The 13348-nt window shown below is 49.5% G+C and overlaps 1 protein-coding gene across 1 annotated transcript in view; it reads left to right on the forward strand.

Annotated features, from left to right (window-relative positions):
• Positions 1-7523, forward strand: part of CREB3L1 (cAMP responsive element binding protein 3-like 1) — a 20223-nt gene extending 12700 nt beyond the window's left edge. The window contains exons 8-11 of the mRNA XM_010192429.1: positions 2078-2177; positions 6266-6386; positions 6845-7091; positions 7487-7523. Coding sequence (XP_010190731.1) covers positions 2078-2177; positions 6266-6386; positions 6845-7091; positions 7487-7523 — 505 coding nt within the window. The remainder of the gene's footprint in view (positions 1-2077; positions 2178-6265; positions 6387-6844; positions 7092-7486) is intronic.
• The last annotated feature ends 5825 nt before the right edge of the window (positions 7524-13348 follow it).

A 13348-nucleotide genomic window follows, 5' to 3' on the forward strand; every position in this document is an offset into this window, starting at 1 on the left:
GCACGCTCCTTAAATACATGAATTCGCAGGGGCGCTGATTGGCTTGGCCCTGGTCAGAGGTGGGTCTGACAAAGGCAAAGAGGGATCTTTTCAGGTAGTTTCTTAAAGGACCATCTCCATAGCCCTTCCCCCGTTACCACAAGACACAACCAAAAACCACTCACAGAAAACCCAATACAACAGACTTGAATATAGGGAAAGCCCATTCCTTTAATAAAGGTAGTGATCCCAGCTCACACCAAATATAGGTCAACTCCCTGTGCATGTGATACTCCAGCCCTTGCCCTACCTCTTCCCCTTGCAAAGCAAGCCTGAGGGATCTCCCTCCCATCTGCTGCTGCTGTTCACCTGAAAGAAGCGAGCTGCTCCCACAGCCCCAGAGCAGGCCCCTGGCTCTCTCCTGGAATCTGGTGAGCACTTGTGATCCTAATACATAGAGCTGGCTGACTGATTGCCAGAGGAATTTGCAAATAATGAAGACTCCCACCCCCGTAGTGGGGATGGGCAGCAAGACTTGGAGGAGGGCTCAGCTCTGCTCTCACTTACTGGGTGCAATAGGTGCGAGCAAGGGCAGGGTCAGCTGCAGGGCTGGTGAGGGGGAAGCTCATTTCTATAGGCCTGTTTCTATCACCCCCAGCTTGAATTGAAGGGGAGATCTGCAGCCAGAGAGCCAGTCCCCCCACTCACCCCTCTGCTGCCACTAGAGCTCATGGAGTACTCCTTGAGGCTCTGCCGCACTCCTTCATCTCATATGTTACACAGGTGCTGTGGCTGCAGCTCCTGGGCCAGCCACTGGTTCCAAGACCAGGGACTATCAGGCATGGTCTACCTGAGATGTGCGAGTGGCCGGAGCCTCCCATCTGTCAGAGACCCAGCTGCCCTGCTTCTCTCATCCGCTGGCCGCAGCCTGCCACCCGGCCTCACTGGGAGGGCAGGCAGCCCCTACTGCTGAAAAGCCATGGGCCCCACCCTGCAAAATCAAGAGATTATTTTTTTTTCAAAATACACATTGTGTTCATTCTAATTGGGTTTGGTTCTTGAGCACTGCCAATGGGATGCTCTTCACTCCACATGTACAAGGAGTAGAAGAGGATCTGGAAAGAGAGAAATCTGGGATTCTCCTGCAATCTCCTGGCTCCAGGACCTGGCATTTTATGAAAGCCTTTTACACAAACATATTTGTGTAAAACAGTCAGTGCTCCCAGGGGGAAACAGTAGTCTGCGTTTCAGTGATTTGCAGCCCTTGAGAACTGTGTGCTCTGTAGTTTCTCTCATCACAGATTTCTTCACCAGTCCAGTGAAGGGCTTGGTGGCTCTTAGTAACATATTTACCACTATTCTGTGCTTATGTGTGCCGATGCCTGTGTTCAGTTAAATGGGGCAGAGAGACCTTAGCACGAGTTCCAGCTGGGGCAGCCAGAGAATGAATTAATTGCTGAACTCAAGATTTGGCTTTGCCCACATTGCACTGCAGAGTTTGTCAAGACTGAAGAAGCTGGAGGGGATCAAAAGTGGTTTTTGTTTCTCTCTCCACCATATGGTTCGGGGCCCAGGTCGAGCTGCAGGGTGTGTCTCTGTGTAAAGAGGGAGCAGGCAGTCCTGTGCTCAATGTCTGACCTGACTACAGAATTCAGCCACTGTCCCAGAGCTTGGTTTTCATGGTGGCCCACTTCTTCATTGCCTTGAGAGATGACTGGCTGGGCTTTGAGGCACCCAGGACTCCTAATGAGTGGGACATTCATAATGATGGGTAATTGCAGTGAAGGTTGTGGTGGATCTACCGGTGAGGAGACTGAGGAAAGGTGCTGCAGGGGGTTACCACTGCATAATGGCACCTTGGGGCCGTATCTCTCACAGTTCCTACACACTTTATATCTCAAACTCACCCTTTTTTGTTTTGTGCTTTCCAAGGCTATTTGGTCACAGAACTTGGGCAAGATACAGCAAGGAGGAGATATTTGTTTTTACAAGAAGGGAAAATTAGTGTAAAATATTAAAAGATGTAGTGGTGTGCTTGCATCACTTACTGCCTGTTACCTCCTTATCAAGTTTTGATTTGGGTTCTTTTCTATCCTAGGACTCTGCTCCAGCAGTTACAGAAGCTGCAGGCTCTGGTAGCAGGGAAAGTCTCCAGACCATACAAAATGGCTTCTACGCAGACTGGGACTTGCTTAATGGTATGAACTTCATTTCTATTTTCCTTATTGGCCACGCTTCCCCAGACAGCTTTGTCGATTGCCTGTCTCTGCCCTCTTCTACGCTGCCTGTCTGTGTTGCCAGTTACATCTGGCCTCTCCTTTTGTGTAAGTCACCAGAACTGGACCCTGTGTCATACACACATCGGTAGTGTCAGTTTTTCATGCTACAGCATTAGAATAATTCCTGCATATTCACTGTCTTGTTCTTTGGGCAAAACAGCACTTTGTTTGCCTTTCATTAGCTATTGGACATTCAGCAAAAATCTTCAACAAGCTTCCATCATAATAGGTAGAGTTTTCTTTTGCTGAGTTGATAATGCTTAACATTTAACTCAGCAGGACAGATGAACGGTTCAAGAATTCCTTCCAGTGGGCATTACCTTGAGTTTATCAGCAAGAAATGGCAACTGTTCTTGCTATAGGCAGGCACGTCAGGCTTTGTTAAATCCAGCTGGAATTATCTTTGATTGCCCTTTTGAATCACCAAAATGACTTGGGGTTGTATGTTGGTTTCAGTAATCCCTGTTTGTCTCTCATTTCTCATAGTGAAGAATCATGGTTAAGCTGTATTGGCTTCACTGTGGAGCTTTGGTGCATGCAAGTGTGTAGCCATAAGTAGAGTCAATTGCTTATTCTTCATCTCATTTCTTGCCGGAGAGAAAGTTTCTGATCCATGATAAAATTATAACCTTCAATCCTGTGACATTTTTGCAGGTTTGTTGTAGTAGCTGCTTGAGACAAATTTGTCATAGTTATCTATATCTAGTTATTACTTCTCTACTGTTAACAGTCATGAAATGCAAACAGATGATGAGGTGCTTGCCCCACTTTCTCAGCACCCTCAGTGTCCTGAGGGGTTGTTTCTCACGCTTGGTTCAATCCATTTCGTTGGTTCCAGAGCATCTGCTTTGTAGTTCCCAGCACTTTCTCGTTTCAAAATCTGCTCAAACTTTTGCTATTCTTTGCTGTCCCCCATGTCAGACCAGACTTTAATAACTGACTGTCTTTTCTGTTGGCTTGCTCTGTGGCTTCACTCCCAAGTTCTTTCCACGTTTTTGGGTGTGACCCAGCTGGGCCCAGTGACTCATTAATGCAGCAGCTCATCAGAGCACCTCTGGCTCCAGCAGTTCTTCATCGTTACTACCTGGAATGAGCAAGACCAGGAGACGTGCCTTCCCGACATCCCCTGTGCTTTAGGCTGATAAAATACCTAATTTAGCTTCCCAACAATGTCTTATCTCTCCTTACCGTGCCCTTCATTCCATGGCATCCCAGCACACACACCAACTCTCTCAGGCTTCCTAGCTTTAAAGCATTTCAAGAATTTGTAATTTGCTTTTCTATCTTTGACCAGTTCCTCTCACAGGCCTCCAAGTTCCCATTTTCCATTTTTAAATGCAGCACTTCTTATCACAACAGATACGCAGAATCATCGTGCCTTGCAGCATGGGAGTGAAGCAGAGTATCCTTTTTTAGCCCTGTGTCATTCCGGCTGAATATTTGTCCAGCCAGCTCTTGAAGGCCTCCAGTGATGAGCAGTCCTCAGCCTCCTCAGGCAAACCATTCCAGTGCTTTCTTATCTTTCCCAGATAAACCTTTCTTGCTATCTCATCTCAGTCTTCCTTGGAACAGCTTGAGCCTATTACAACTACTTCTGCCCAGCTTAAGCAAGATCAGTCTACCCTCCCTTTATGCAGCTGCATTTTACATATTTGAAGAGTATTGTTTTCAAGCAACTCTCTTCAGTCTGTTCTGCTAAATCACCATGATTTCTTTAGTCTTTCCTTGTAGGCTGAGTTACTGAATCCCTGCTTGTTCCCAGAGCTGTCTTCCAGACTTTCACTGATTGCCCCACGTCTTTTTGGAAGTATGGGGCCCAAAGCTGTTCCACCTGAAGGCTGGTACAGAGCCAGCCAGAAAGCCTGTTCATGCTGCCTGGGCTAATATTTGCCCTTTGCAAAGTGACACCGACTTGTGCCTACCTTGTGCTCTATTTTAACTTTCAGATGCTCTTCTGTAGAACAGCCACCTGGCCACGTAATTGCTGACGTGCTTCCTCTGTTAATCAGTACTGCCACCTCGCAGGTCTCAGCAAGTCTCGGCATTTGTCTGTATTGATCTGCCTGCTGTTCTCTTGGACCACTTCTCCCCATGGTCAAGATCATTCTAAATTTGAATCCTGACCAAAAGTCTGTCTGCTTGTAGTCTCTCCCATCTGCAGATTTGATACAGTCCATCATCCAAGTCAAGCTTAAAAATGTTGCATCTTGCCAGAGCCGTAACGGATCACTCTGCTCCTCCATCTGCTACTTCCTCCCAGTTTGACAGTGAACCATTTGATAACTATGCTCTCAGGACGTCTTTTTTTGATTAATTTTGCCTCCACCTTTCCAACTGGTTTTGCAGTAGTTTCCTCTAGCTTAGTTTCCCTTGCTTTTTAAGAGGTCAAAATGGTGAGATGGTGAATGTTACTCAGAGTCAAACCAAGAACTATTGTTATGAAGTGTAACAGAGTTTGAACTGGAAGCGAATCAGAGCATCGATCAGAGTTAACCTGAAAAAAAGAGTAAAAAACAATGCTGGTTTGCGAAGCCCCAGCTGACAGCCATGTCAAAGCAAGATGTTAAGTATACTGCTCTTTCCCAGCCCATAAAGCCTGTTTTGTTCTAGAAGAGAAGAACAGGCTTCACAGGGCTGGCTCCCCTTTCTGGAAGTTGTGTGTTTGCTGTGATAATTCCAAGCAACAGCTATTCAGAATTTATTTTTTCCCCTGTTTTTGTGCAATAAGGGTTCTAAATGCCTTGTGTGCCTGATACGATGTGCTTAGATAGTATCTATGCTGTCCATGTTAAATTTCCATACTTTAAAACCAGCCATGAAGAGTCTGAACAATTTTTTACAGAGCGTAGTATCCCTATGCTATTATTTGATCTCCCACATCTCCTGGAATCCACTGGTGGTCAAAATAACCTTGATGTACCAGCTTCTGTGCGTTAACTTAGGCAAAATAGGTGACTATTCTGAAAAGCAGTCAAGAAATTGCTGGCTGTCCCCACAGGTGTCCCCACAGGTCAAATGTTTACACATAGGTAGTAGAAGTCACCAACAGATGTGTTGCCCTTTGACATGCTCAGTCTGAGCACTGAACTAGCGGCAGCCAGTTACATACCACCCATGGCACGTGGGTATTCAGGTAATAGGGATTAGACTATCATTTCTCATGTGTCCTCTCTTGCCCTGATGGGTATTCAGGTAATAGGGATTAGACTCTCTATCATTTCTCATGTGTCCTCTCTTGCCCTGTACTGGTAGTTCCCTAAACTCTATAGAGTCCTTTATGATCAGCACTGGCATCTCATTCTAAATCTTTACTATTGTGACAGAATTTACAGACAGCTGCAGACCTACTGGAGTGGGATTTCCAGGGAGCTTTCATCTGTCTCTCTCCTTTTATCACTGCCCAGTAGCTCTGACTGGTCTACCTGACAGCAGAAGGTACAGACATTTGGTCCTGCATACTTGTGCATGTCAAGCACGAATATAAACCTTTCCTTAGATTCTCTGTCCTTGCTGTCAGGTACTAGGTGACTGTAGTTCTGCTGTAATTTCTGTCCTTGCAGGGACAGCAGCTTCACTTTGCTATGGTGTGCTGTGGTACCTCACAGATACATCACAGTGAGCTTGTTTTCTTACAGCGCACTACAGCACCTACTGAGCCAATGATCGGGTTCCCTTTGGCCAAGACAGAGTTCATCCCTTCTGTTGAGTCTTCCTCTTTCTCAACTTGTTCCCTAGCTGTGCATTCCACCATCTCTCATCAACTGGATGGGCAGGTTCTCACCACTGAAACAGAAATACTTCAAATAAAGCAACAGGAGGAAGCTTCTGAATTCTCTTATACTTGCAGCAGAGATTATCAGAGCAAGCCCTTTCCCTCCTGGGGGACTGCAGCGACCCAGTTGTCAGCCCGACCACATGTTCTCACACAGCCTGATGTTTGTGTGCTGTGGGGGGGGAGTGTTTCCTCATGGCTGGCGGCATTAACTTTGTGCTGATCTCCCTTCTAGGTGCTGGCACTCTGCTTCGTTCTGATCCTAGGATCCCTGATGCCCTGTCTCCCTGAGTTCTCCTCAGCATCTCAGACAGTGAAAGCATCACCAGCACCAGACATTTACACAACTAGTAAGAGTGAGTCTAACATGATTACTCCCTTTCATCCTGTCAAACCATTTCTAGTTCTTCTCCTGACACGCCTGGTTCAGTGGTAGCGTCCTCCCCACAGTGCCTGCCCCATGTGCTGAAGCTCCAGCCTGTCAGTGGTACAAACTCTGACAACAGCACCTTGTTTGGGCCTGTTTTTGTTCTTTGCTAACCATTGTCTCAAAACATGAAAAGTGTCAAAGGAAGAATTATGAGGGATAAGTCCCAGGGTAGACTGATTGTCTTCTGAAGAGGCTGTATGTCTAGGGGGACATTTGCCTCCTGTAGCTGGGGGGAGTGGGGTATCCTGCAGAGCAGGCCTCCCACACAGTTACACATGGACAAGACCATAGCTGAGTGAGCACGTGCTGAAACCACCACCATGATCCACAACCGTTGTGAGAGATCTTGTCCACATTGTTAACTGATGCTCTCCTTTTTTCCAGTTCAGTCACGGAGCCTCCTTTTCTATGATGAGGGTGCTGGCTCCTTAGAAGAGAGCTATAGCTCCTTCCTAACCATGGACCATCCTGAGGGGTGGGAGGCCAAAAAAGGGCAGTCTGAGGAGGGAAGGCCTCATCTGGCCAGGACACATGAGACGGCCAAATATCTGAGCAAATCGCAGCTGGAGGATCCTGACCAGAATCGAACCAACCCAACTCTTGCCCACCTCAAAGAGCAATTCCATGAGAGGTAAGCAGGTGGGGGCCACACTCGGAGCCCCAAAAGACAGCATGGTGTCTGGGAGTGAGCAGCAGGCATGTCCCCTCTGCTGCAAGGTAAGGACAGCTGAGCTGCCCACGACAGGCCGTTAGCTAAAGAGCAGTGGCTGGAGGAGGTCAGTGGTGGCAGGGAGCATAGGACCAAGTTTATTTTCTAGACTAAAAGTTTGGGACTCTTATGGAGCAGTGTCCCACTGACATAGAGCTGGGAGGACTGGGTAATTCAGGTAGTCCCAGGCTTGCTGGTCGTTCAGTTCCCTGGGGAAGGGCTCCATCCTGTGCAGCCATCTGGGCATGCAGGGAGGTGAATTTGCATAGGAGGCTGAAATGAATCTTGACTGATGCCTTGTCTTTTCTTTTTCTCAGGGAGACAAGCTCCAGTGAGACAGCTGAATACTTGTAGCAGCTGCTGGACCTCAAGGCCTCATCTGACTGCAGGATTCCCTCCTCACCGAGTAACTGGGGGGACTTGGCAGGAGAGGACACTGCATTCAGACGCTCCTAAACTGGCCTTGGGTTCAGCTCCTCCCCTTTCCTATCCTCCTCTATTAGTACTGATCTCTCTGAGGGGAGTCACAGGACTGCCAGAACCAGCAATAAATGTCTGGCGAAGCCCTGAGGCACCCTGGCCTTACCTCCTGCTTAAATGAGCACTGCCCTATGGGTGTGGGCTCACCTTGGAGTGGAGGGAGATCAGGGGAAGCTCCCTAAACTATTCAGCTCACTCCCCAGAGCCTTCAGACCAAGGAGGCTGTCCCCAGGCATGTACCCCTTGGCTACATCAGATGCACCTGAAGGAGAGAGTGCTGGATTTACTGTCCTGCCTGGGAGGCTTAGGAGTGGGTGATGCTGGTGCTGGAGAGATGGCTCTGGAGAGTTTGAGCTCATTCCTGCCCCTCCATCTGTTAGTATACTTCTGCTTCCATTGAGAGGAAACCTAGTTCTTCCTTGCTCTAGTTTTCTCTTGATGAACGTGCTACATAACTTCCACACCAACTATCTGCAAAGATCTGCACACAAACGGAGTGGGGGAGACAGATCCCAGACAGATAAACAACCATAAAAATTAGCCAGCAGCTTCTGGGTAACCAGAGCTCTGAAACAGAGAACAGTTTTCCCCCACAACCCACTTCTCCCCACCCTTGGCACCCTTGCCTTGGCAGGGGTGGTATTTCCCTTTCTGTTCCCAGCTTGGGCCCTACAGTGCAGTGCTAACCAGGTCAGTGGTTTCTCACTTTCCATTCTGCAGGCCTCTCCCTTTAAGAGTGGGTGAGAGAAGCACGGCCTTATAACCTGATCCCCATCACAGCTCTCTGTCTCCAATTCTGCTTCATGCCAGATGGGGTCTTTCTAGAAACCACCAAGGAGAGCTCCACAGCCTATTGGAGGGCAGTCAGGTAGCCATTGCTCCCCTCACATCCTCCATGTGCACAGCAATCTTGTGAGGACATACTGGCATCTCTGGTGACAAGTACATCTGTCAGGAAAGAGATGGCATGTTGGAATTGGCCAGGACTGTTTTAGACAAAGAATGTTTTAGACCTCTTCCTTCTAAGTGCTGGCACCAAAGACAGCAGACTCTTGCCATACCGTCCTTCAGGCCAGACTTGCCAAGTTTGGTGCTGAAACAACCTCATTTCAAGCCTATGCCATCTTCTTTAGCACCCAGACACCCATTTCTGACCCTTCTTCCTCCTTGGCAAAAGCCCTGCTGAAAGGCTCAAGTGTCTCCTCGCTCCCTTCCCTCAGATGACATTTGGTGGAAGGACAATGTGGGACATGAGTGTCAGAGATCTGGGATGTTGCAGGTTGCCCCGTGTTTGTACATGGGAGTCCCTGCAGGTGCCTCTTTGGCTTGTTTCTCCTCAAGCACTGTGGACTCCCTCTGCACTGCCCCAGCCTCTCCTCTCACCCCAGGCAAAGTGGAAAGGGCTCCCTGGAGAGTGAGGATGGAATGGATCTTGCTCAAGGACTGGGAGAAGTGAGGGAAGGGCCCTCACATCCCTCTTTTCTCCCTTTTGAAAACTGGTTTTGCTGTCTGAAATCATTTAGGATAAATTTGGACACAGCTAGCTGCAACCATACATGTGTGGCCAGTGGAGTGAGGAAGAGGAAGGCTTTCAGCATAGCTCTGCTCTTCTCGAGGTTCACACAGGACCCACTGGTCACCAGATACCACTGCATTCCCTGTTCACCTCCATCCTAGCACAAAGAACCACTGACGGGTCCAAGCACGCCCTCCTCCACCCCAATACTTCCACTGAGCATGTCCCCGTGCCTCCCACTCCCACTGTTGTACAGAGACCAAGAGCAGAACTCGTTTGTACATAATGAACCTTATTTTGTATTATTGCCAATCCCTTAAGATATTGTATTTTGGAGACTCTCAGATCCTATTTTCAGTATTGTATTTTATTAAGAATTAGTGCGGGCTTGGCATCTATGAACTTCTTTCTTGTTAGCAGCTCACTTTCCCCTTATACTCCAGCAGCTGCCTCTTCCCTCCTGTTTGTTTTTTTGGTTTTGTTTTGGTTTTTGTTTTTTTTCCAAGCCACCTTTTCACCTCCTTCTGTCACTCGCTCTGCATTTGCTTAGTGAAGCAAAATAAAAATAAAATAAAAAGATGCAGCATCAGCCCTGGGTTGACGAGTCCTTTTGTTGAGGCACGGTTGTCACGCCAGCCCACATGCACAGCTTCTCACCTCCTGCTCCCTGACTGTCCTGTTTGCTGGCCACATGCGGAATTGGTTTGATGCTGGGACCTTCTGCTCCATGTCAGGGGCTGGAAGCAAACTTGCATGCTTTATTTCCAGCAGCACTGTGATTTCTCCTGCAGTTCTGAACAAGTCAGAACTGTTCTGCCTCAGTTTCCTCTCTCCCTCCGAAATATCGCTACCATTGTCCTCTAGGAAGGAGGAAGATCATGGAAGTTTATGAGGTGCAATGAGCTCCTCTGATGCAGGGATGGCTCAGGGGTCTGTACACCAAAGACATTGCTAGTAGCACCATGGCTCTGGTCCCATCCCATCTGAAAATATACTTAAATGCTTCAGTTAACTGTAAAAGCAGAGCAGCTGCACTCAGATCGGTAACGATTTGGGACCTGGCTGGCTGTCAGCCTGTGCCTCTGACAGCCCATTTACATCTGCGAAAACTAGTAGGTTTTGTCCTCATTTAGTGTGAAATGCAAGGCAACAGGGGGTTTAGAAAACAAATCTTCATTCTCTGGAAAGCTCCAAGCAGGCTTGTTAGAATTTGGCCATTGAAACAACTCCTTGCATCAGGCCCTCCAGGTCCGGGAGGCAGCCCAAGCAGCAGCCCCTCTCAGAGATTCTAAAAGGTGGCTCTGGGCTGGTACTGCAGGGCTCTGTCTTTGCTGCAGGAGGAGGATATGAGGCTCTGGGCTTGCAAAGGTCTCTTTCTGCAGATTACAATTTATTTGTAGAGATGAGTAAAGCCCAGAGCTGTCGCCACCCTGTTGTGATAGGGCTGGCCATTGAACAGTGCTGGGAGACAGAGGAGCTCTCTTTTCCTGGCTGGGTCTGTACTGCCAAGAGAGGGTTTGAGGTGGGATCCATGGTGGGTCTGATGTGAGTTTTACAGACCCCTGCAGAGCTCCCTCCCCTGTGCACACCCACGGATGCAAGGAAATGCCTGACCTTGCCCTGCAGTTTGTGTCCTGGGCCAGAACTAGTCCTAAGTCGAGGATCTGACATTTTCCCCATGGCACCTTGTCCAAAAGCAGCCTCCCATCCCTGTGTCAGTGTGATGCATCTTCCCCCACTGCATCACCACCCTCTCCCCGCACCCAACAGATTTCATCTGAGGGAAGGGCTCCTGCCTTGCTCACCCCTGTGAAACATCGCCCAGCTCCTCAGGCATGGCCTTCCAGGGAGATTCTGGCTTGCATGCACACTCCAAAATGTTGAGGGAAGTGGGTACAGGAGGGGAGCACTTAAAAGGACAAGTTCTCAGGCTCTGGCTTCTTTAACACTGAGGCAGCGGGAGTGACCAGAACCCTCATCCACCAGGAGCAAGTTTCCCTTCATTTCAACAAATCCTCCCAATTCTGCAGTCTACCAGATAATTCTGAGCTGCTCAAAATAAGCACATTAAGATCTTCTGATCCCTGCTACACATCCCGAAATGCAGCCAGCCAATCACACCTACCAATTATGGCTACAGCAACTAATTAGAGCAGAACGAGAGAATTAGCAAAGCAAGAGGGCACCTTCTTTACAAGTCACCTTCAGCCTCACTCAGTTACGCTGGGTCTGCTCCAAATGTCCCCAGCTAAGGTCTGCCACGCCAAGCCGGGCTTTTGCCCATTTAGGGTTACATTTCTAACAAGCCTCTGCAGTGTCGATACGTACAAGCCCTGAACAAAAGAACACTAACAGAACATGGGCTTCATTTTTCAGAGACAAATTATTCCCAACTGTTCTCTGTTACCAGGCCAACTTGAAAAAAAAAAAGATAAAAGAATTGGCTTTTGCGGTCACCGCTGCCGAGCGGGCCGCTGGCGGTGCGTGGCAGCAGCCTGGCGGGTACATCGGGTTTGTTACAGAAGGACATGTGCTACTAGGGCTCTCAGGAGAGTGCTCTTGCTGTCATTGTCTGGGGCTGTGCTAGCAGTTCTCACATGGATCCATCACGGGACTGGCAGATTTCAGTCCTGCTGCCTGGCAAGGAGCCTGGGCTTTTGGACCTTCTGAGGAGAATGGGGAGGTCACACCTCCTTGACACCCACCAGGTGGTGAGGGCTTACTCATAGCAATGACACCTGGCCAGACCCTGACCCAGCCCGCCTGAGCTTCAACAAATCCATGATTTTCTGACCTGCTGGTTGAAATGGGGCTTTCGGGTGAGCAGGGTGGACTGTACCTTCCCAGAGCTTTACTCACTAGAAACGCCACTTCCTAGAAAGCCCATGCCCTGCCTGTGGCTGCAAAAGGGAGGATGGCATCTGTATGGCAGCACCAAGCTGCCCTTGCACCATCCTGCATGCCCACACAGAAGGAAATCCCTACCCAGGGCACAGGAGAGACTGTGAGCTCCGATGGCCTTCTCCAAGGGAAGGGGGCCCCCATTAGTGACAGACACCTGAAATGTCCTGCAGAGACAGGTGGGCAGAGAGAGACGCAGAAGCCTGAGCAATCCTTTACCTCCTCTCATGCAGGGAGATCCCACGATGTCTGCTCCAGACACACAAAATCTGGATGCACTGTCTGTGTGACAGGCGTACAGTTTGGCACACAGGTAGAGAGGGGCAAAATCCTCTGCTGGCTGCTCCCCCTCCCCATAGAGGCTTTCTGCAGGGCAGGATCAGCCCTCACAGGAAGGCAGGAGGCACCCACTGCCCTGCCCTTCTCTCTCCCTTGACCAGTGTCACTGCAACCCTGGAGCCTCTGCTGTGGCTGATGCTTGGGAGGTTTCCTGCAGTAAGGGCCTCTGTTTCCCTCTCTGAAGCTCCTTTCTTACAGCACCTACACAGACATCTATGAGAAACCCCCTCCAGTGCAGGTGGCTCTTATAGAATGGGGGCACCCCCAGGCCAGGGTGAGTAGGCAGTGAGGCATCACCTGGTAGGTGCTGGGAAGCAGCGAGGTGCCACAGGTCCCTCTGCACCAGTCAGGTACCCACTGTTTCTTACCCTCAGCCTGCTCCCAGCCTCCTGGGACAGGGAGCAGGGCTGGGTCTCGGTGCAGGGGGTGCTAGCAAGCTCCTGGGCAGGTCTCTGTCCCAGCAAGTGAGGGTAAATCTGCTTCCCTGAGGCCAGCTCTACCTGCTTGAAAGGGCCTCCCAGCTTCTCCAGCTTTCAAGGGGAACAAAACCCCTGTGGGGGCTGGAGGGGCTGAGTCACACAGCGAGGAGGGTGCGGGGCTCTCTGCAAGTCACGACTGTGCGGAGGAGTGGGCTTGAGGGCTGCCGTACCCCTGGGAGGCACAAATCTGACAGGTGCAAGATGGGGGGAAGATGTCATCATGACATTTAGGGCCAGACAAAGGTTCGGTAACTTGAACTGCAGGTGCCAGTGGGCTGTGGGTTCCCAAGGAATGGCACCACCCTTCTCCAGCTACTGCTGCTTCCCAGGTTGGGATCAGGAGGGGCATGGGAATGTGCCCTGCCATGGCATCCTGTAGCAGAGGTGCCACAGGGCTGCATAGCGGTGACAGGGAGCACTGGTCAGAGGGATGAGCTGCTCCTCATGGCTCCCAAGGTGATAAA

This window comes from Mesitornis unicolor, unplaced genomic scaffold, assembly GCF_000695765.1.
Source record: "Mesitornis unicolor isolate BGI_N332 unplaced genomic scaffold, ASM69576v1 scaffold48310, whole genome shotgun sequence".
NCBI lineage: Eukaryota > Metazoa > Chordata > Aves > Mesitornithiformes > Mesitornithidae > Mesitornis > Mesitornis unicolor.